Source organism: Saccopteryx leptura, chromosome 3 (assembly GCF_036850995.1).
Source record: "Saccopteryx leptura isolate mSacLep1 chromosome 3, mSacLep1_pri_phased_curated, whole genome shotgun sequence".
In the NCBI taxonomy this organism is placed as follows: Eukaryota; Metazoa; Chordata; class Mammalia; order Chiroptera; family Emballonuridae; genus Saccopteryx; species Saccopteryx leptura.
In genome coordinates, this window is record NC_089505.1 from 21,190,534 (window position 1) to 21,215,085 (window position 24,552).

A 24,552-nucleotide genomic window follows, 5' to 3' on the forward strand; every position below is an offset into this window, starting at 1 on the left:
TCTTGTCAAGTATATAAATGCTTAAAATCAAGTAATCTCCACGTGGGGGGACCCACACCCAGTAACTAAGACACTTAGCTAGGGTAGATCTTGAATAAAAATACTATTACATCTATTAAAGAAAGATCAAAAATCAAATAACCTTAATGAATTTACCTTAATGTAACTTCATCTCTCCAATGTTGCCAAATTTACTTTTGCTACCTCTCTCCAAAAAATAAAAGTCTCAGTGCATAACCCCAAAGAGGAGACGTTAAAACAGGGGTCCCCAAACTACGGCCCGCGGGCCACATGCAGCCCCCTGAGGCCATTTATCCGGCCCCCACTGCACTTCCGGAAGGGGCACCTCTTTCATTGGTGGTCAGTGACAGGAGCATAGTTCCCATTGAAATACTGGTCAGCTTGTTGATTTAAATTTACTTGTTCTTTATTTTAAATATTGTATTTGTTCCCATTTTGTTTTCTTACTTTAAAATAAGATATGTGCAGTGTGCATAATGATTTGTTCATAGTTATTTTATAGTCTGGCCCTCCAATGGTCTGAGGGACAGTGAACTGGCCCCCTGTGTAAAAAGTTTGGGGACCCCTGCGTTAAAACCTTCTCCACCAGTGGACTTGAACTGTTTCGTTGAGGCATCAGAGTTTTAGGTTCCCTGATCCTTTCTAAAAGCAGAACAACTTTGATCTTACCAGTTTGATATAATCAGCCTCAGCATAAGATACCATTTGAAAAAATATTTGCTGACAGAAAAGTTTCTGAAATCCACTTTTCTAGCAAGGAGGGATATCTGATTTGTCAAACTGAAAATATTATTTAATGCCGCCATCGAAAAACACATTTTAAAAAATCAAGGTCTCACCTTTTCCCATTTGCTCCAAAAGGATTTGTCCAGTTTGGTTTAACTCATCCAGTCTCGGACTCCTTTCTATCTGTTCTTTTTGTAATCCCTGAAAGTAAAATGTCAATATAAGAATATTATAAAAAAAAAGTATATATATGTATATTGCAAACTTCCTTCTCAGTATACTGCTGATGCTACTTTAAGTTTTAGTATTTCATGTCCCTATGTCCCTGCCACATTCTCTTTATCTGTTACAAGGTGTACCAAAGAAAATACTACAATACAAAACTAGGCAATTCTAGGATACCCTCCAGAACATCAAAGATGATTAAATTTTAAATGGTAAATTCAAACAAACAGTATAAAACTTTGGTTTATTTTTAGAAAAAAAATTGTATACTGTAAGTACGCATTCCCATCAAGAGGAAATAAGTTAGTGTTTCAGATCCATATATATATATATATATATGGCGCCTCCAAATATGCCACACCATAAAAATAAAGGTCTGGGTCCAGCAATCTGAACATGCTATGACAGAGATCACTGAACAAAAATTAATAAACAAGGAAAAGAAATAAAATTAATTTGAGTTCCAGTGGTTTTTGTTGGTATTATTCTAAGTCCAGAGTCCACTGCAAACCTCAATCACAAGCATAAATTCATACATAACTTATAATGACAATACTCTTTAGGTTCCAAACGAAAGTATTTTGTTCTATGTGTTTAAAAATGACTTAATACTTATGTCTCTATGATTGGATGTTCTCAATGTCCCTATATCTCAGGGACAGGGGAAAACAAACTCCACAACTTCTAAGAAGGGGTTGAATAAAACCATGGGGACACACACACGCATGCCCAGTGAGGATTTGAAATTTCTCCCACTCCTCAACTCCCAATTGATCTTTATCGATTAACTACTCAAATGCTGTCCACACTAGCAAAATCAAAACTTATAGGAAATATCTCATATTATTTCAACCAGCCAATCCAGAGGAGAATACCTCTTCTAACTTGTGATATACGTAAGCACAGTCAAATAAACTTAGCTACCCCATTTTGATCCACACTGAATTGAATGTGACTAGTAATAGCCATTTTCATAGTTGAAGATCAAAAAATAAAGAGTCTAAGAAACACCATACACAATGGCCATTTTTATCCCTTTAAATATTATAGCAACCATTTCTGAAAGTAAATTGTTCCTAGATCATACGGTGGAATTTAACTTAATATTTTGTGGGACTTATTCCATAAAGGTCACTGTAACTTCCAAATTCTCTGCCACTTTAGAGCCTTTGAGAATTGACTTGTTAAATGAGCATTCATATCATCTATCGATCTTTCAGAACTATAAGAAGTATATAAAATATGGAACACAGCCCTCACAGGGCTCCCAACCTTCCACCTCCCCTTGCCCACAGACATCATTCCTTCCATCCACAGTCTAAGAACTTGACCAAATGCTAAAAACATGGTGTTTGATGAAAAATTCCTCTCTTCCTAAGTACTCACAACAGGCGTATAAACAAAGAATGACCTCAGTATAGTAAGAGCTTTCACAGAGGTATGGTCAAAGCAATATGGAAGCCAAGAGGAATTACCTACCTTCTCCAAATGAGGCTAATAGAGGGCATTTCAGTCACATAGCACAAAGGCTGAATAAAGAACTATTCTAGAAAACAGCACATGGTGGAGGCAGCAGAGTGAGTGAAGAGGGCTGGAGCTCAGACAGCTGGACGAGGGGCGATGAGGCTGTGCTTAGCAATAGGGGACAGTCCTGTCTGAAAAGCCCCTGCAGGCCAGAACACAATGGCAGCGACAGGGCGCCATTAAATTAATTGCAAGCCCTGGAGCTGCATGATCAGATTCATATTTTAGAACGATCACCAGTCACTGAAGCCAAGGGCTATGAGAATGAAAGAAGGGCAGGGTAAACAGTAGCAAACACTGCAGGGAGGCAGGTGTGATGAGAACAGAAATCCACCCTTTGGATTTAGAAACCGAATAATCTATATGACAGCAGTCACAATGGAAAGATAAGGCAGAAATTGGTCTTAATTTCTCATCCAAAATCAGCCTGGGCCAGTCCCTAAACCACCTCTCCAACCCTAGCTCTCTATTCCTTCCACACACACACACCTAGCAGGAAACACAATGAAGCCTCTGCTGCAAAGATCACAACACACTTGCCCAGCTCCATGCCATCCCGCGGGGCACACCCTGCCTGGTGCGCCCTCCCACCCACCTCCAGAGCCCTCCTTCACGTCCATCTCTGTGCCCCATGGCCCTCCGGCCTCTCCCTCATGCAGAGGGCCACAGGTCTGCCTCCTCTCAGAGCCCACGGCTCCCACCATGAACACCAGGAGCACTTAACACATCTCACGTTTCAGACATTCTCCCAGCTCCTCACCGACAGCTCCGCTGCAGATGCACATGGCAATACAGACTGGCTCTGGATGCCAAACAGTCCATGAAGGGGTGTACAGACACTCAGTGAACACCAGGGACACGAATCACTGCAATCTCCTCCCACGACTTCAGTAACACACACAGGGGTGCCAAGTAGCCGAGCTAAGCTCCCATACATTTCAATAGCATTTATGTTTAAAAATGGTGTTTCCTCTGAAGAGAATATATTGAAGAAATTTGAAATATAATAATCCCCCTTATCCTTGGGGGATACTTCCCAAGATTCCCAGTGGAAGCCTAAAGCCACGAACAGTACCAAACCCAATAAATACTACACTTTTCCTACATGTATATGTATATATCCTACACATATGTGTGTGTGTGTGTGTGTATATCTATGGTAAGTAAGGCACAAGAAGGGATTAACAAGAAACTAATAGTAAAATAGAACAGTGATAACAATACATTGTAATATAAGTTATATAAATGTAATCTCCCTCTGTCTCTCTCTTTCCCTCTCTCTCTCACACACACCTTTTCTCTCTGGCATACGTGAATTGCCAGCAGCACTACTCATGCACTTTGGGAGCACTCTTCAGTAAAATATGCATCACTTCAACGGGAGCACTGTGATACCTCGACAATCAATCTGATAACCAAGACAGCTACCAGGTGACTAAGGGCAGGGTAGTCTGTACCAGGTGACACACTGAACAAAGGTGGGTTCAGGACCCAGCTCAGACAAAGCAGGACAGTGCGAGATTTCATCATGCTGCTCAGTAATAGAAAACTTATGAATTGTTTATTTCTGGACTTCTCCATTTAATATTCTTGGACTGCGGTTGGTTGCAGGTAACTGCGGATAAGGAAGTACTACTGTAGTTTGTTGTATTCAGAAAGTAAAACATCTTCCACATATACAACACGATCATATTATTAGGTACCAGATGAAGGTCTAATCAATCTAAAAATAGAAATAGTATTTAGATCACCTTAGGAAGTATATGGTCCTTCCCACATGTTGGGCAGATAAAATATATTATGCTCACTTTGTTAAAGATGGCGCTGCCCATGTGGAAGCCCATCGCACAGGTGATTGCTTGGGATGGGCATGATTATATTAATGTGTGTTGGGGGCAGGCTATGGGCAGGCAGGATCCTTGTAGCCTGAGACTTGGTTTTGGGACTAAGCCTTTCCCACCCTTTTTGATGTGGGGTGGTGCACTCTCATGCAGGGGTCCCCAAACTGCGGCCCATGGGCCGCATGCAGCCCCCTAAGGCCATTTATCCGGGCCCCCACTGCACTTCCGGAAGGGGCACCTCTTTCATTGGTGGTCAGTGAGAGGAGCACTGTATGTGGCAGCCCTCCAGCGGTCTGAGGGACAGTGAACTGGCCCCCTGTGTAAAAAGTTTGGGGACCCCTGCATGAGGAATCTCATTATGCCTCAGATAAGTGACTGTATCAGTAACTTCCTTGTTTGTACATTGGATTAAAGGTTTTGGTTTCTACACTATAAAGTGGGGCAGACCGGGAGCTTGCTCTCTCTCAGTTTCTGAGATTAGCATTAGAGGAGAGAGCAGAGAAAGGAGAGCAGAGAAGGGCTACATGGAGGCCAGGAGAAGCAGCCAATCAGTGCAGAGTTTGTGCAGAGAGAAGGAGATGCAGAACAAAGGAGAATGAGGCTGATTGAGGTAGACACTTTGATTCTAGGAAACTCGGATAAGTCAGTAGCTTTGTGAGTGCTGAATGAGTGGGTTTTGGAGCCCAGTGTGTGTTTTTACTTGCCCGCCGGGTGCAAGCTAGGATTAAAGATGATGGCCCACCAGTTTGTGGCTCTGTTATTTCATTACCGTCTGTCCGAATCTAATGCAAACCTGCATGGGCCAGGTGGCTGTGATGGTGGCTGTGGCTACTGGCTTTATATCACATGATTTAGTGGTTAAGGAAGAAGAGGGGGGGACCCTCTTCCATATAGGGATCCGATATCAGCCAGCTTGAATCTATTCATAATTTACTACAATATTCTAATAGCTATGCTATGGCTACATTCATTGTACAGGAAGCTCTTGGATCCCATCACATCTCTATGCCAAAGTGAATCCATCCTAATGAAATATTTCATTCACTAGGATATTTTCATTTCATGTTTTACCTTCAACTTCCTTTTCATTTCTGAAGTCTCTTGCATCTTCTTATATTCTTTTATCTCTGTGGCTTGAATGGCAGCCTTTGATTTCAAAATCCAGTCCAACAGCTCTGCACTCACGGCATCAAACCTAAGTTAGAATTCAGATGTTACCACTTGTCATTCGTTCCCTTCTATTGTTTCACTTGGCTCAAGAATGAGAGCAACCCAAACAACCAGCCCGCGTGTATTTTCAAACACTCCTCAAAAACCCAGACAAAACAAAAACGGCAACCCAGAAATACAGAAACCGCACCAAATAAGATCAGACATTTGCAATGACAAGTATGAAATGACAAATAAGATTGTCACATTAATAAAGAAAATATATTTGAAATCATTGAAGCTTTTTAAGAAATTACTTGTATTTTTTTGTACGTTTTATTTTTTTATTTATTTTGGGGGGAGAGAGAGAGAGAGAGAGAGAGAGAGAGAGAGGCAAGGAGGGAGGAGCAGGAAGCATCAACTACCATATGTGTGTTAACCAGGCAAGCCCAGGGTTTTGAACCAGCGACCTCTGCATTCCAGGTCGATGCTTTTATCCACTGCACCACCACAGGTCAGGCCAAGAAATTACTTGTATTTTTAGAAATGCTTGTAGATAATGAAGACCAGATTTGGTTAGATAATAACAAGTAAGGATATTGTTCAAGTTAGTGCCTTTTTGAATTCAACATGGTTCTGAGTTAAACCCAGGATAAGCCCTGCACTGGTTGGGACTCTTGATGTGAAGGAAAATGGGACAGTTGGGCCCTCGGCCCCCAGGGGGCGTCCAGACTGCAAAAGGCCAACGGGAAAGAAAGGGCAACAACAAAATGAACTTGCTAGGTGCTAGTTCTGGGGATTCACAGGATGGCTCCAAACCAATGGGGGAGGGATGGCTTACTGGGGTGGAACAGCATTAAGCCAGGAGTCTCCCTTGCAAAAGGAAACAAAGAAAGGGAGGAGCACATTTTTCAAACCTCAAGTAGTGAGGTGTGGCTGGAATAATGAGTACTAGCCAGGGAGGGACAACCACCAGTGACTGCAGGGACCTGGCGGAGAGATTAAGGAGTTGCGGTTTAAACAGAGGGCAACTGAGAGCCAGGGGGATGGTCTGAAGCATAGGACTGAAGTGGTGCTATTAACCTGCTAGTGCTCACCGAGAAGAAGAAATAAAGAGAGGCAAGAGCAGAGAACAGGCTGTGGTGGGAACCGGAGTCGGAACAAAGATAAAGACTGGGAAGGAACAGAGGTGTAGACTTCAGAGGCGTTGGGAAGGTAGGTCAAAACCATAGTGAGGCCTGTTGGCGGTGGCGCAGTGGATAGAGCATTGGACTGGGATGCGGAAGGACCCAGGTTCAAGACCCCAAGATCGCCAGCTTGAGCGTGGGCTCATCTGGTTTGAGCAAGAGCTCCCCAGCTTGGACCCAAGGTCACTGGTTCGAGCAAGGGGTTACTCAGTCTGCTGAAGGCCTGCAGTCAAGGCACATATGAGAAAGCAATCAATGAACAACTAAGATGTCGCAACGAAAAACTGATGATTGATGCTTCTCATCTCTCTCCATTCCTGTCTGTCTGTCCCTATCTATCCCTCTCTCTGACTCTCTCTCTGTCACTGTAAAAAAATAAATAAATAAAAAATAAAAACAAAAAAAAACCACAGTGAGGACGAACATGAAGAGAAACATTCACAGATTGCAGGTGTTGGGCAGATAAAATATATTATGCTCACTTTGTTAAAGATGGTGCTGCCCACGTGGAAGCCCGTCGCCCAGGTGATTGCTTGGGATGGGCGTGATTGTATTAATATGTGTTGGGGGAGGGCTTTTGCAACAAAACGTTTTAAAAGAGAGATCACGTTGTTCCAGGAGAAGAGGGATTACATTCTAGGAGGAGCCCATGCTGTAGGAGAGCAGAGAAAGGCCACGTGGAGGAGAGGAGAGGCAGCCAAGATGGAGGAATGCTGAAGAAGCCAGTTTGTGCAGTTTGTGCAGAGAGGAGATGGAGAACAGAGGTGAATAAGGCTAGTGAGCTAGAAACCTTTGATTCTAAGAAAGTTGGATAAGTCAGTAGCTTTGTGAGCACTGAATGAGTAGCTTTGGGAGCCCTGAATGGAAAGGGAAGTGTTTTCCCACTGTGTGTATTATTTTCCCACTGGGTGCAAGCTAGGATTAAAGCTAATGGCCCACCAGTTCTTGGCTCTGTTGTTTCATTACCGTCTGTCCGAATCAAATGCGAACTTGCATGGGCCAGGTGGCTGTGATGGTGGCCATGGCTACTGGCTTTACAGCTGGCTGTACACCAGGCCCTCTCTAAGCATTTAAAGTGTATTCTTAACTCCAGGCGTCCTCACAATTACCCCATGAAGTATATACACTATTATTATTAAGGAGATCCGATTGTTTTCCTTTAGGGAGGATAGTCCTTCTTTTGTAAGTTCCGTCCTCCCCCGAAAAGTGTCCTCCTACATGTCCTCCTTTTTGCTATTGGAAAACTAATCTGTAAATCTCCATATTTGATCGATGCAGAGTCGATCCATTGCATGTGATGTGACATATTTGTATCTAAATGAGTACTTTTTTCTTACAATTATTAAAACTTAATAGGCATGTAAGCATAATTACAATATAAAATATTACAAATGTTTTATTATGCATTTATCATATTATAGTGTATTACTGTTGCAATGAATAAAATGTTTCTTTTATTTACGATATTGTTTTCTTCAATTTATTTTTGTCCTCCTTTTCATTGTAAAAGAGTTGGTCACCTTACTATTATACCTTCTAACACTGAAGGAATTAAGCTCCCGGAGGTGTTAAATAATTGTCCCAGGAAACAAAGTTAATAAACGATAGAGCTGGGACTCAATCTGAGGCAGCCCGCCCGCTTACCCAGTAAGCTACCCACTGGGCTTCTCAACACTTCTAGACATTTGTAGGTTCTTTAAGGTGAGCAGGGGTTGTCATTGCTGATTCTTTGTGTGTGTGTGTGTGTGTGTGTGTGTGTGTGTGTGTGTGTGTGTGTGTGTGTATGTTTTACAGAGACAGAGAGAGAGTCAGAGAGAGGGATAGATAGGGACAGACAGGAACGGAGAGAGATGAGAAGCACCAATCATTAGTTTTTTGTTGTGACACCTTAGTTGTTCATTGATTGCTTTCTCATATTTGCCTTGACCATGGGGCTACAGCAGACCGAGTAACCCCTTGCTCAAGCCAGCAACCTTGGGTCCAAGCTGGTGAGCTTTGCTCAAACCAGATGAGCCTGCGCTCAAGCTGGCAACCTTGGGGTCTCGAACCTGGGTCCTTCCGCATTCCAGTCTGATGCTCTATCCGCTGTACCACCGCCTGGTGAGGTTGTCATCGCTGATTCTTTTGGGAAACTTCATTTCAAATGTTTCTAGTGAATTATGAATGTTTGCTTTTTTCATCAAGGTAAATTTTCTTTGTAACTTGTAAAAGATTTTGTGACACTCAATGTACATAAATAGGGGTACATCCCCCTATCATCTTATCAGCAGGTTCCTATTTACTCTTTCAGAGAAGGGGATACCATCCAAAGAACACACATGTAATCTGACTTTGGAGACTTAGACCATCTCTACCCTCAATCTGAACAAGAATGAGGAACAACAGTGCCCAGGGTGTTAATTGTTTCAGATTACTTTAACATGTATCCAGATTATAGGAAATGGCTGTCCCTACGGTGGTAAAAACAGCCACCAGTAGCACCAAGAAGAAAAGGGAAAATAAACCACCATTTCCGAAGCAAGCATTATTATAAGCTGCACTAAGCAGTTATTTAAGGCTCATACCTCTTGGACAGCTCATTCCGTGACAAGTCAATAGTGGTTTCTAAGGGTCTGAAAACCATTTCACACTAGAAAATGTTAAGAATTTCCTGAACTTTAGGACAATGAAGGTACTTGAAATATGGAACCCTTTCCTTAATACTGAAGAGGCACCATACTAAAGAGGGTTAGTGTGGCTCTATCTTGCCCCAGAAAGATCTAGAAAGAACTAGCCCATGTGAGTAGGCTGAGAGGTGCCAACTCTGTCAGAGTATAACTTCTAATAATGAGATGTCATTGCCTTCTTTTATAATAAACTGGACATCCTCAAGCTTCTGTTTGTCCAGGAATTAACTGAAGGAATGTCTGCATCCATCTACTGGTAAACTAGAAGACTGTGGTCCTCACAGCTGGTTGCCCACTCAACAGACACCGCCCTCCCCATACCCCTTGCTTCTTCCTTCCTTGCTGTCCGAGTCCCCCAAAACACAACTACGGAGCCTAAAAAAGAAGGACAGCTTCAACCTCCCAAGCATCCCGGGCATAGACAAGTGGCTGAGTCCTGACCAGTGAGACCGGGAGGGGTGGGGGAGAGTTAGCCGGTATCTTCTGGGAAAAGTCTTTCTTGCTGATCAAGAAGACAATAAGGAAAAACTGCCTACATTCTACAAGGATGTTGTGCCCAGTGCTGCAGCAGCACCTTGGGGACCACAGAAGACAAGCCTGAGGGTGAAAGTCACCACGCTGAGGAAGGCAGACAAAGTGGCAGCATGCTAAACGCCCATCCCAGTCAAACTGCCCTGCCTCCAAACTTCTTGTAAAGTGAGGTAATTGTGACTCCGGGACAGTATTACCATATTTAACCAAGTATAAGATACTCCACATATAAGATACACCTTAATTTGGGGGCCTGAAATTTGAAAAATAAAGTGTATTACATAAAGTTATGGAACTCAAGTTTTATTCATCATAAAATTCATACAACTCCTCATCACTGTCAAAACTCCCATCCATTCATTCTCAAGAATTGACCATATGTTGGGCCACAAAAACAACATCAGCAAATTCAGAAAAATCGAAGTTGTACTAAGCATATTTTCTGATCATAAAGCCTTGAAATTACAATTCAACTGCAAAAAAGAGAAAAAAAATCCCACAAAAATGTGGAAACTAAACAACATACTTTTAAAAAATGAATGGGTCAAAGAAGAAATAAGTGCAGAGATAAAAAGATATATACAGACAAATGAAAATGACAATACGACATATCAGAATCTATGGGATGCAGCAAAAGCAGTGATAAGAGGGAAGTTCATATCACTTCAGGCATATATGAACAAACAAGAGAGAGCCCAAGTAAACCACTTAACTTCACACCTTAAGGAACTAGAAAAAGAAGAACAAAGACAACCCAAAACCAGCTGAAGAAAGGAGATAATAAAAATCAGAGCAGAAATAAATGAAATAGAGAACAGAAAAACTATAGAAAAAATTAATAGAACAAGGAGCTGGTTCTTTGAAAAGATCAACAAAATTGACAAACCCTTGGCAAGACTTACCAAGGAAAAAAGAGAAAGAACTCATATAAACAAAATCCAAAATGAAAGAGGAGAAATCACCACGGACACCGTAGATATACAAAGAATTATTGTAGAATACTATGAAAAACTTTATGCCACTAAATTCAACAACCTAGAAGAAATGAATAAATTCCTAGAACAATACAACCTTCCTAGACTGAATCATGATGAAGCAGAAAGCCTAAACAGACCTATTAGTAGAGAAGAAATAGAAAAAAAAACATTAAAAACCTCCCCAAAAATAAAAGTCCAGGCCCAGATGGCTATACCAGAGAATTTTATCAAACATTCAAAGATGACTTGGTTCCTATTCTACTCAAAGTCTTCCAAAAAGTTGAAGAAGCAATAGTTCCAAACACATTTTATGAGGCCAACATAACCCTCATACCGAAACCTGGCAAGGATGGCACAAAAAAAGAAAACTACAGACCAATATCTCTAATGAATACAGATGCTAAAATACTAAACAAAATACTAGCAAATCGAATACAACAACATATTAAAAAAATAATACATCATGATCAAGTGGGATTCATCCCATAATCTCAAGGATGGTTCAACATATGTAAAACGGTTAACATAATACACCATATCAACAAAACAAAGAACAAAAGCCACATGATCTTATCAATAGATGTAGAAAAGGCTTTCGATAAAATACAACACAATTTTATGTTTAATACTCTCAACAAAATGGGTATAGAAGGAAAATATCTCAACATGATAAAGGCCATATATGATAAACCATCAGCTAACATCATATTAAACGGCACAAAACTGAAGGCTTTCCCCCTTAAATCAGGAACAAGACAGGGTTGTCCACTCTCTCCACTCTTATTTAATGTGGTACTAGAGGTTCTAGCCAGAGCAATCAGACAAGACAAAGAAATAAAAGGCATCCATATCGGAAAAGAAGAAGTAAAGGTATCACTTTTTGCAGATGATATGATCCTATACATCGAAAACCCCAAAGAATCCACAAAAAGACTACTAGAAACAATAAGCCAATACAGTAAGGTCGAAGGATACAAAATTAACATACAGAAGTCAATAGCCTTTCTATATGCCAACAATGAAACAATTGAGAACGAACTCAAAAGAATAATCCCCTTCAGGATTGCAACAAAAGAAATAAAATACTTAGGAATAAACATAACAAAGAATGTAAAGGACTTATATAATGAAAACTATAAACCATTGTTAAGGGAAATCGAAAAAGATATAATGAGATGGAAGAATATTCCTTGTCCTTGGTTAGGAAGAATAAATATAATCAAGATGGCCATATTACCCAAAGCAATATACAAATTTAATGCAATTCCCATCAAAATTCCAATGACGTTTTTTAAAGAAATGGAGCAAAAAATCATCAGATTTATATGGAACTATAAAAAACCTTGAATAGCCAAAGCAATCCTAAAGAAAAAGAATGAAGCTGGGGGCATTACAATACCTGACTTCAAACTATATTATAGGGCCACGACAATCAAAACAGCATGGTATTGGTAGAAAAATAGACACTCAGACCAATGGAACAGAATAGAAAACCCAGAAATAAAACCACATATATATAGTCAAATAATTTTTGATAAAGGGGCCAACAACACACAATGGAGAAAAGAAAGCCTCTTCAATAAATGGTGCTGGGAAAACTGGAAAGCCACATGCAAAAGAATGAAACTGGACTACAGTTTGTCCCCCTGTACTAAAATTAACTCAAAATGGATCAAAGATCTAAACATAAGACCTGAAACAATAAAGTACATAGAAGAAGACATAGGTACTCAACTCATGGACCTGGGTTTTAAAGAGCATTTTATGAATTTGATGCCAAAGGCAAGAGAAGTGAAGGCAAAAATTAATGAATGGGACTACATCAGACTAAAAAGTTTTTGCTCAGCCAGAGAAACTGATAACAAAATAAACAGACAGCCAACTAAATGGGAAATGATATTTTCAAACAACAGCTCAGATAAGGGCCTAATATCCAAAATATACAAAAAACTCATAAAACTCAACAACAAACAAACAATCCAATAAAAAAATGGGAAGAGGACATGAACAGACACTTCTCCCAGGAAGAAATACAAATGGCCAACAGATATATGAAAAGATGCTCATCTTCTTTAGTTATTAGAGAAATGCAAATCAAAACTGCAATGAGATACCACCTCACACCTGTTAGATTAGCTATTATTAACAAGACAGGTAATAGCAAATGTTGGAGAGGCTGTGGAGAAAAAGGAACCCTCATACACTGTTGGTGGGAATGTAAAGTAATACAACCATTATGGAAGAAAGTATGGTGGTTCCTCAAAAAAACAAAAATAGAATTACCTTATGATCCAGCAATCCCTTTACTGGGTATATACCCCAAAAACTCCAAAACATGGATACGTAAAGACACATGCAGCCCCATGTTTATTGCAGCATTGTTTACAGTGGCCAGGACACGGAAACAACCAAAAAGCCTGTCAATAGATGACTGGATAAAGAAGATGTGGCACATGTACACTATGGAATACTACTCAGCCATAAGAAATGATGACATCGGATCATTTACAGCAAAATGGTGGGATCTTGATAACATTATACGAAGTGAAATAAGTAAATCAGAAAAAAACAGGAACTGCATTATTCCATACGTAGGTGGGACATAAAAGTGAGACTAAGAGACATTGATAAGAGTGTGGTGGTTATGGGGGTTGGGGGGAGAGGGAGAGGGAAAGGGGGAGGGGGGGCACAAAGAAAACTAGATAGAAGGTGACAGAGGACAATCTGACTTTGGGTGATGGGTATGCAACATAATTGAATGACAAGATAACCTGGACATGTTATCTTTGAATATATGTACCCTGATTTATTGATGTCACCCCATTAAAAATATAAAATTATAAAAAAACAAACAAACAAAAAAAACTCCCATCCATTAGTTTGTCCTCATCTGTGTCTGATGACCAATCACCATCTTCAACAATGAGCACAAAAACAAGGGCATAAAAGTGGGAAATGCAAGTAAAAAAATCTATAACCACTGTATAAAATGCACCCAGTTTTTTGTACCCCAAATTTTTCAGGGGGGATGCATCTTACACATGGGGAAATACGGTACTTCTTGAAGCAGAAGGCACTGAATACCACATGGTCATGTGTAAGATTTTATAGTTATACACTGCAATATTGTGATTTATAAGAAGAAATATTTGGCCTTTGACCCATTTCTGGATCAGAGCTCCTAAAACCCTTGAAATTTACTAAGTGATAAGAATAAGAAAGTTATCATTTTTTATGTTAATGAGGTGACTTTTGGACCTCACCTACAGATGGGGGCTGGTTGCCAGGAGACCGAACCATGTGATTAGGGGTTGGAACTTTCCGTTCCACCCCCACCGCCCACCTCTGGGGAAGGGAGAGGGCCTGGAAGTTGAATCAATCACCAATGGCCAATTAGTTAATCAACCATGCCTAGGTAATGAACCTTCCGTGAGAACCTAAAAGGACAGGGCTCAGAGAACTTCTGGGCTGGTGAACAATGGGGGTGCTGGGGGAGTGGCCACCTGGAGAGGATGTGGAAGCTCTGTGCTCTGTCCTTGTCCTCGGCATCTCTTCCATCTCGCAGGGTCTGCGTTACATCCTCATATAATAAACCAGGGATCCAGTGAGTAAAATGTCTCTCTGACCTCTGTGAGCCACTCTAGATGATTAGATGGCCTTGGGAATGACTTACAGCCATTGGTTAGAAGCACAGGTAACAACCTGCAGGACTAAACCCTGCACCTGTGGAATCTGACGCTGCCCTCTGATAGAGTTTCAGAATTGAGCAGGACAGTAAGACACCCTGCTGGTGTCCCACAAAGTGCTTGTTAGTGTGAAGAATCCCCTACCCTCCACCTACACTGGAATCAGTACAGAATCTTAGATATGCACCCTAGTTTTTTACAACCTTCTCTGCTTCCAAATGCACAAAGTGAGCCCTGGAGAGACATGCTGCCGGGTATCAGCATATAAACACTCAGGCAATAAAAGGTCTGTGACAACATGAACATCAAAGCATCTTCCTATCTGTCCTCTTGGCTCCAAAAGGCTAAGTTACACGGAGGCACACCGGTCCTTAAAGGAGATGCTGCTAGGAGAATGCACGGCCCTATTATCAGAATGAAAATCATTGCTAAAATTAGAATCCTGCTTTGTCTGACAAAAGCTAAATTGGGCAAATCGTATCATTTTTCATTCAGGCAAAACTAACTGTCCATTCGCCCCCGCACTGAGATTCCACTGTCAAAGGGAGAGAACAGTGCTACTCAGGGCTGATTTCTGGATTAGCTGCTGTAGCGCATGTGAGACGCAGGACCTGGGACACAGTGTGGCCTAACAGCGTAGCCAATGTTAGTAAAAGCTATAGCCAGCCTGAACAGACAGTGGCGCAGTGGATAGACTACCAGACTGGGATGCGGAGGACCCAGGTCCGAAACCCCGAGGTCGCCAGCTTGAGCCTGGGCTCACCAGCTTGAGCACAAAGTCGCTGGCTTGAGCATGGGATCATAGACATGACCCTATGGTTGTTGGCTTGAAGACTAATGTGCTGGCTTGAGCCCAAAGTCATTGGCTTGAGCAAGGGGTCACTCACTCTGCTGTAGCGCCCCCTCCCCCATCAAGACACATATGAGGAAGCAATCAATGAACAACTAAGGTGCTACAACGAAGAATTGATGCTTTTCATCTCTCTCCCTTGCTATCTGTCTGTCCCTATCTGTCCCTCACTCTGACTCTCTCTCTGTCTCTGTCAAAAAAAAATAATAATAAGCTATATACCAGATATGATTATTCTTCCTCTAAAGGTCCCAAGTTTATTTTGAATCAATAAGATGAAACGATACTTTATATCAAAGATGAATCTACCAAATCAAATACACACACATTGAAAAAATCTGTTAATGAATCAAGAAAAAGGATTTAAAGGAAGAAAGAAAACATGAAAAAAGAACGAGGGCTTGAAAAAAATGAAGAAATAAGGAGGATGATTACTTCCCTGAATTAAGTAGTTTTTAACTGAGAGGAGAGAAAGGGGATTCACAAGCACTAAAGAGATCTTTCTAAAGCAAAATTGTCAGAATCGTGATATTGAGAAAAAGAACAAATAAGGACTCATGGATGACCATCTCCTCCCACAGTAAATGCTGAGGAAGGGAGAAAAAAAGACAGCGAGTGCGGGTGGGACACAAGAGAAATGAAACCATCCAAGACCACAAGATGCTCAGCCAGTGGGAAGTAGAATATTCAGAAGACTGAGGGACAGAGAGTGGTTCAGTAGCTAAATTTCCGTAACAATAATTATACCTAAATTTGCATATGATTAGTGATTAGTCCCAAATAAGTACCAAGTACCAAATGTGTGCGGTATGGGGTTTGGAAAATTTTTCTGTTTGTTCTCACTTTTTCTTAGCTTCAACATCCACAGGGAACTGTCTCTTCTTTGGAGGCGGAGGGGGAGGCAGTTCTTGCTTAGACCTTTTCGTGGTTACTTGTTCCCTTATGCGAACAGTCTCCAGAAGGTCCTTCTGAGGAATCTGGGACATCCCCAGCTTTCCCACAGCCTGAGTCACCTGAAATAAACCAGCCAAGTTTTAACGTTTTATTACAGCTTTATTGAGATATAAGTCATATGCCAGGAAATCCTTTCTTTGACAATGTACAATTCAACGGTCATTAGTGTATTCACAGTTATGCAACCATGCCCACTTTCCAATTCTAGGACAATTCTGTCATTTCAGAAAGTAACTCTGTACCCATTAACAGGCCCTTCCCATTTGCTTCTAATCCTTGGTTCCTGGCAACCGCTAATCTGCTTTCTGTCTCTGAGAATTTGTCTATTCTGGACACTTCGTATAGATAGAATCACAGTGCCTACAATCTTGTTTCTGGCTCCTTTTACTTATATAATCTTTTCAAGGATCATCCATGTCCAGCATGTATCAATACTTCATTTCCTTTTATACCCAAAAAATATTCTATGGTATGGATATACCATATTTTGTTTACCCATCCATCTACTGGAAATTTGAGTTGTTCCACTTTTTGTCTATTATGAATAAAGCTGGAACATTCATGTATAAACCAAAGCATTTTTGATCAATTCACTACATGTTTTTTAAGTGAGAGGAGGGGAGATAAAAGGACAGATTCCTGCATGCTCCCCAACCCGGATCCACCCAGCAAATCCCATCTGAAGCTGATGCTCAAATCAACAGACCTATCCTCAGCGCCTAAGGCCACATTTGAACCAATTGAGCCACTGGCTGCAGGAGGGGAAGAGGGAGAAAAGGGGGAGAGGGAGGGCAAGAGAAGCAGATGGTCGCTTCTCCTGTGTGCCCTGACCAGGGATCGAACCCAGGACATCCACACACCAGGTCAACGCTCTATCCACCAATCCAACCAGCCAGGGCCTACAATATTTTTAAGTTGATAAATTTAAAGACCATTTCATGGATTCATGTCTGTTATCAGTTACCAAAGGTTAAATTACTGAATTTTAATCAGTTTTTTTTTAAGACCTATTAAAATTTACTTTAGAAAACTAAAGATTTCCAAGTGTCAGTTTTTTCATTTTATAGTAAATCAGGTATAAGGAATAAACTTTTAATTTAGTTACTACTCTTTTATTTCAGAAAACAAAATTAATCTGCACATTTAATTTCTATTTAATGGTATAACATACTATCCAGAGCCAAAGGTACCTGGTTGGAGGAATCTTCCAGTCTCTGAACCAGAGAATCCCACCTCTGAGTCAGATGCTCGGAATCACTGTTGATCTTCTTAGTTGCCTTCGGATTGTCCAGTAACTGCCCCACGTCCTGGCCGATCTCACTCAGCTGACCCAATGCCTGGCGCTTCATTTCCATGTCTTCCTTCAAAATCTAGTATTTCGGATATTTGTTAGATGACTTCCTTTTATAAGACTTAATCTTCCCGTCCCCCCGTCAGGAAAGGTAAACGTGTACCGTCTTACCCCAAGTATAAGACGCACCCTTTTCCGAAAATCAATTTGCAGTCTAAAAACTAGGCATGTCTCACGCAGGGTCTGTAGTTTATTTTTACTTGCATTTCCCACTTTCTCGCATTTGTTGTCTTTGCACTCATTGTTTAATGATGAATAAAACTTGAGTTCAATAACTTTATGTAACACATGTTTTTTTCAAATTTCGAGCCCCCAAATTAAGGTGTGCCTTATACATGGGAGCATCTTATACATGGGGAAATAATGATATATTTTACAATACAACGTTCCCTTGCACCTTCACTAAAGCTAAAACACAAGACTCCTGGTTCTAGATGATTCCACAGCAGCATTCCGGTATTGGGTAACGTGCCTCCATCTGTACTTACTAAGTTGTATTAACCACCGATATAAAACCCTAGCGTGTCATAGGGCTAAAAGACAGGCGTTGACAATGACATCACTTACAGCCAGTCGTCGGACACTGACACTTAGTTCCTTTTGGTCTCTGAAGTTGCTGGTCTGGACTTTATTTAAAGCCTCTTCTTTTTCAGTTAGCCAAGCTTTCAATAAGCACTGCAAATCATAACAAAAGTTAGACATATATCTGGGGAATTGTTGAGTAATTCAGTTCAATCAAGTTCCCGGATCTCTAACATTTACGTTTTTAGAGGCTTCACCATTATCTCGGACAGGAAGGGCTTCAAACACCTCACTCAGCATAAGACACAGAAAAGGTATCTTTGTTAAAGATATTATCCTTCTCAGATTTGCAACAGATCAGCCTGAAAATAGCCCCACACCTTATTATGTATAAGTAAACTTCATTCTCAGGCAGGGGGGTGGATCTAAATTAAAGGCTATCCAAGTCTCCAAAAGAATCCCATTATAACACTGGGGAGGTAGGAGGCATCTCAGATTGTCTTGTCTAAGCCCTTTATTTTAAGCAGCAAAGACAAAGAAGCCAAGTTATACATCCAAGATCCTTGGACAAGTTCACAGAAGAGTCAGATGAAAGACCCATGCTCCAAAACTAATGGTTTTTCCACAGCACCGTGCAGGAAAACCACACTAATGATCCAGGTTTGACAGCAACTCTGGTTTCAAGGAGGAAGTCAGAAGATAGTCCAAAACCAATATAAAGATATTTAAACTTCGTTGGCCAACAATGCATGTTTTTTTAGGCAGAAGCGGAGAGATAAACTTTAAGCAGGGGTGGAAAACAACATGGATACACTGGGATAATTCTTCCCAAATGTATCAACCACAGAAACTCCAAGCTTTTCTACAGCACTGGGTAGCAGGGGAAAGGGGAAGATCTTGGTTTTATTCTTTCTGTAATTGTTTTTTATCAGTGAATTTAACAACTATTGCCTTCCTCTATATTTCAAACACACATTAAAAAAAAATGAAGATCAAGAACATAAAATACAAATATGGACATTGTCCTCAGTGTATTGAGGCTAATAAGATATGCATAGGAATAACTGGTACAAGATTCAAAGCACAGACAACACACAAGAGATTACTTTCCGTTTAGAGATGGGGGAGCAGAGGGGGGGCCTTATAGATAACTTCACAGTTCTTGATGGCTGAAGAGAACTTAAAAATAAAGAGATACATCTAGCTTGACCAGGCAGTGGCAAAGCAGGTGAAGGCACTTATGAGAAAGCAATCAATGAACAAGTAAAGTGCCACAACTACGAGTTGAGGCTTCTCAACTCTCTCCCTTTCTGTCCGTCTGTCTTTCTCAAAAAAGAAGAAAAATATAGAGATACATTTAAAAGTATTCATGGCAGATGTCAATCCTTAAACAAAACACAAAAGTTAGAAAATAAATGAGCCCTGGCCGGTTGGCTCAGCGGTAGAGCGTCGGCCTAGCGTGCGGAGGACCCGGGTTCGATTCCCGGCCAGGGCACACAGGAGAAGCGCCCATTTGCTTCTCCACCCCTCCGCCGCACTTTCCCTCTCTGTCTCTCTCTTCCCCTCCCGCAGCCAAGGCTCCATTGGAGCAAAGATGGCCCGGGCGCTGGGGATGGCTCTGTGGCCTCTGCCCCAGGCGCTAGAGTGGCTCTGGTCGCAACATGGCGATGCCCAGGATGGGCAGAGCATCGCCCCCTGGTGGGCAGAGCGTCGCCCCTGGTGGGCGTGCCGGGTGGATCCCGGTCGGGCGCATGCGGGAGTCTGTCTGACTGTCTCTCCCTGTTTCCAGCTTCAGAAAAATTAAAAAAAAAAAAAAAAAAAGAAAAGAAAATAAATGAAATACATTCAGTCTTTCAAAAACCAAGAACAAAAACCCTGAACACAGATTATTGGCCAAAACACCAGCTACTCCCTATTTTTAAATATTTTTATTTACCAAATTAAAATTCTTTCCACACTTTAAATTATTTTACTTAGCAGTAGAGTGACACAATGGTTTTCTCTGGCTGTCAATGTCTCCTAGTGTTGTTATTAAAGTAAAAATTTTACTATTCTATGTCACACTTTGGCATGAATAAAAGAATCTAGGTAAATGGAAGTATTTGTAAATTAAACTGTAATTCTCAGAATCAGGTCCATCATGTGATTCCTTTTTTTTTTAGAACAGAGACAGAGAGAGAGCCAGAGAGAGGGACAGGTAGGGACAGACAGACAGGAAGGGAGAGAGATGAGAAGCATCAATTCTTTGTTGCAGCTCCTTAGTCGTTCGTTGATTGCTTTCTCATATGTGCCTTGACCGGGGGACTATATCAGAGCAAGTGACCCCTTGCTCAAGCCAGTAACTTTGGGCTCAAGCCAGCGACCTTTGGACTCAAGCCAGCAACCATGGGGTCATGTCTATGATCCCATGCTCAAGCCAGTGACCTCATGCTCAAACCAGATGAGCCTGGCCTCAAGCCAGCAACCTCGGGGTTTCAAACCTGGGTCCTCCGCAACCCAGTCTGTCATTCATCCACTGCACCACCATGTAGTCAAGCCATTATGTGATTCTTACTAGGAAAATGTGACCAATGATTGGGAGTAGGGATTAGAGATTAACATTTAGCATTTGGACAAATTTTGTACCCACTTTTTAAGATGTTCTGTCTGCACCATATTTAGTAAACCACAAAACATCATACATTTGTTTGTATCCCTTGAAAAGAGTATAGTATTTTTTTGTGGATGGAAATGGAGTGCATTTAAAAGACTCAAACTGGATACTGAGATATGGGAATGGAATAGCCGCTCATTTTCTAAACCACAACTGTTTGGTGTTTGCAGAGAAAAGTTGTGCCTATTGGCATTCTGGGTGTTTTTTTTTTTAATTGAATTTACTGGGATACAGGTTTCAAGTGTACAACTCAACAAAACATCATCTTCACACTCACTGTGCACCCACTGCCCCAAGCAAGGCCTCTTTCTGTCCCTAACCCCCCCCCCCCACTCTGCCCACCTCCACCTCTCACATCTGGCTATCGTCACCATGGTGTGTGTGTGTGTGTGTGTGTGTGTGTGTGTGTGTGTGTGTGTGTGTGTGTTTTCAATTCCTTCCCCTGCTTTCACCCAGTCCCCCATGTTCACCCCTCCCCTCTGACAGCTGTCAGACTAGTCCATGTGTCCATGCCTCTGTTTCTATTTTGCTTGTCGGTTTATTTCATTCATTAGATTCCACATATAAGTGAGATCAGATGGTATCTGTCTTTCTCTGACTGGCTTATTTCTCTCAGCATGACACTCTCCAGGCTCGTCCATGCATTCTATTATGATTGTTGCTTTTCTGGGAGGATGGAGGTGGGCAAAGGGCTGACTAAAAACTGAAGGTGGCAGCTTTGTGTCAAAAGTTCATTTACTATGGTAATCCTAGTGGGGAAAATATGCCATTAACCAGGTGTTAAGTCAACGGTGCTGCTATACAATGTTTTCTAGTTAATTTCAGTAGTTATTCTGTTTAAAAATCAGTAAAAATTCTTGTGATTTAAAGGTCACATAATATTGAGTGGATTCATTTAGTCATTATTTATTGAGCACCAGCTATATGCTAAGCATCATGCTCCTCATGCTGATCTAAGCTCAAACACATTACCCAACACAAATGCAATGAAATTTTAATGTCAAACTAACCCTTAAAATAGCATATCTAAACATGAGCATTCTAAATAATAAACAGAGATCTAATTGCTGTGACAGTGGAGCTATGTAATACAATCTCTATGAATAATCTTCACGTAAAATTGATTCAAATAAGACTTATAAAATAAGAAATGATTCCTCGTAAATATTCCTTTAGAAGAAAAGTAATTGGGACTTTATTCCAATGCCATAATTGGAGACCTTTCACCATCTACTTTGACCAGTACGGACAACCGTTCCATACCTGCTCTTCCAATAACTCCTGCCACAGCAGACTGATTTCTTGTAGCCTGCTCCAGCGCTCCTCCGTCCATCGGCACACTGCGGTCCAACGTTCACCGAGTTTCTAGGACAGGAAGAAACCGTCCTCTGTCAACAGGGCCTCAACAGGTAGTTATCACGATCCTTAAAGAAATTCTTGACATTTGTTGTTCTTTATTATGGAATAGCGATTTATAAATATATATATATATATATATTTTTTTTTAAGTTGGTTTAAAATAACACAGATGAATCCTATACATTTACAGGTGAGAAAAATTAATTTCCATAGAAGGTAACTTATTATTTCACATTACATAGCTGAAAAGTAGCACAGTCAGAACTCTAGCCTTTAACTTTCAACTCCAAATTCCTGCTCTTTCCATTTCATTGTGGTTTTTATTTGAATATTTAACATTTTTACATGTATCTTCAAAACAGAGCAAGCATCCACTCTTTGTGCTCAGATTTGTTTCAGGCTATAATTATCTTTTTTTTAAAAAATTCAGTGCATCAATACTTTCTTAACCACCTTTTACATACCAAGAAAATTTTCATCTGCAGCACAAAAACTACGACAAAAATTTTACCCTCACAAAAACCATGTTGAATGAGAGAATTTCTATAAAACATACCTAATTTATTTTTTGTTTACATTGCATAATCCATAGAAAATTCCACAAAATTGAGCCACAGAATATCTATAAGTATTAACAATACTAAATAAATAAGTTTGATTACTTATTTACTGATTACTTTAAAAAAAGTCATTCTTCATGATGACTTTCCTAACAAAATATTTTATTACCATTTTATAAATAATGATTAACAAATGTTCAACTTTATTTCTACATTACTTACATATGAACAAGAGTTATTTAATTCATATGATCCTATGTTGATATGTAATCCCCGAGAAGGCTTTGTATGGTGCAGAGGGTAGAGAACTTAGAGCCAGAGGATAGGTCTCAGCATGAAATCTCCCTGTTTGGCTTTATCACTTCACCTCTCTCTGAATCTCAGTTTCTTCACTGGAAATAGGCTAGACATGAATCCCTGCCTCTCAGGTTACTGTAATAACTAAGTACGTCTGCAGCAAAATCTCACAACCACTGGCCAACTTTATATTACAATAAAAAAGAAGAAGGATTTCATGTGATGAAATTATAGTCTGAAAGTTTCCAAAAATCATAAACTGGCAACATCCTAGCAAATGATCCCACTATTATTCCAATAAATCTCTTTATAAAGACTTTATACCAGGGGTCTCAAACTCGAGGCCCGCCGAACAATTTTGTGCAGCCCACAGACTAATCCACGAAGTTCAAAATATTTTGGATAAAATTAAGTAAGCCTAGGGGCCTACTTGTATTTTTCATTTCTCTAGCATCCTAGCTAGATATTAGCTTAGTTAACAGCAGTTGTGATGCGAACTACAGTTTCTGGTCGTTTTGTGACACTGAGTAAACTGCATGTACGATTGTGCTTGTTGTACTGATTTTTTTTTGTTTTCAACCGCAGTGAGAAAAGTGTTGCGTAACAGTTGCCTTTTGTAGACCTAGTGCGGCCCGCGGAACGGCTGTGATCTTGCTCTGCGGCCCACATGCTGAGTTGAGTTTGAGACCCCTGCTTTATACTATTACCTTTCTGCAAAAAGAAGCACTTTGTTAGGGTTCTCAAAACTGTTGCTGAAATTCACAGATCGACCCACCAAAGAAACAAGAATATTAAATCCTACATGGCTGAAATTCTCAAACTATAATCTGCATGGCCATTTTTTTTTAAATTGTAGATCCACTGAGCCCACTCCCAGGAATTCAGGTCTGCTTGGAGCCCAGGAATCTACATTTTAACAAATTCCTCTATTGATTCTGAGCAAGAGGTCTGTGGATCACTTATTGAGAGCTGTTCCCGCGCTTTCCAATCTTGTTACTATCACACATAAGGAAGACAGGACCTCACGCAGCCCCGCCCACTCACCCCAAGGGCTGATGTAAAGGAATAATGTCAGGCACTCCTGTAACCCATACACGATGGAACCCCAGCTGAGAGGTACAACTTAAAGTAGGCTCTTCCAAATAAACAGTGAGATGGGTTTTCAAGAATAAGGACAACATGTACTCGGGTCTCACACCACAGGTCCCTTGGGATTATTCTTTTCCAGGTCCTTACCTGTAACTGATCTTCCAGAACAGCTGTGGCGCTCTCGCCACTGTTTTCATCAACAATCACCACCATGTGAGTTAATGAATTTACTTTCACCTGTTCGGCCTCAAGATCCCTCTGCAAACTCTAGAGAAAAAAAAATTAAGATCTACCATTATTTCTTTTTCACATTTACCTATTTAAAAATCCACTTGATTGTCAGTAGTAATTAAGGACATTTAATGAGGCATCGTGTTTAAATTT

General features: G+C 40.7%; 1 protein-coding gene across 4 annotated transcripts in view; it reads right to left on the reverse strand.

The window, feature by feature from the left end:
• Positions 1 to 24,552, reverse strand: part of UTRN (utrophin) — a 515,659-nt gene that overhangs the window by 356,380 nt on the left and 134,727 nt on the right. For all 4 annotated transcript variants that reach the window (XM_066373070.1, XM_066373071.1, XM_066373068.1 and 1 more), the window contains 7 exons: positions 24,316 to 24,435; positions 22,127 to 22,228; positions 18,256 to 18,363; positions 17,528 to 17,707; positions 16,227 to 16,396; positions 5,409 to 5,532; positions 861 to 948 (listed from right to left, as the gene is read on the reverse strand). In XM_066373070.1, the coding sequence (XP_066229167.1) occupies positions 861 to 948; positions 5,409 to 5,532; positions 16,227 to 16,396; positions 17,528 to 17,707; positions 18,256 to 18,363; positions 22,127 to 22,228; positions 24,316 to 24,435 (892 nt within the window). The remainder of the gene's footprint in view (positions 1 to 860; positions 949 to 5,408; positions 5,533 to 16,226; positions 16,397 to 17,527; positions 17,708 to 18,255; positions 18,364 to 22,126; positions 22,229 to 24,315; positions 24,436 to 24,552) is intronic.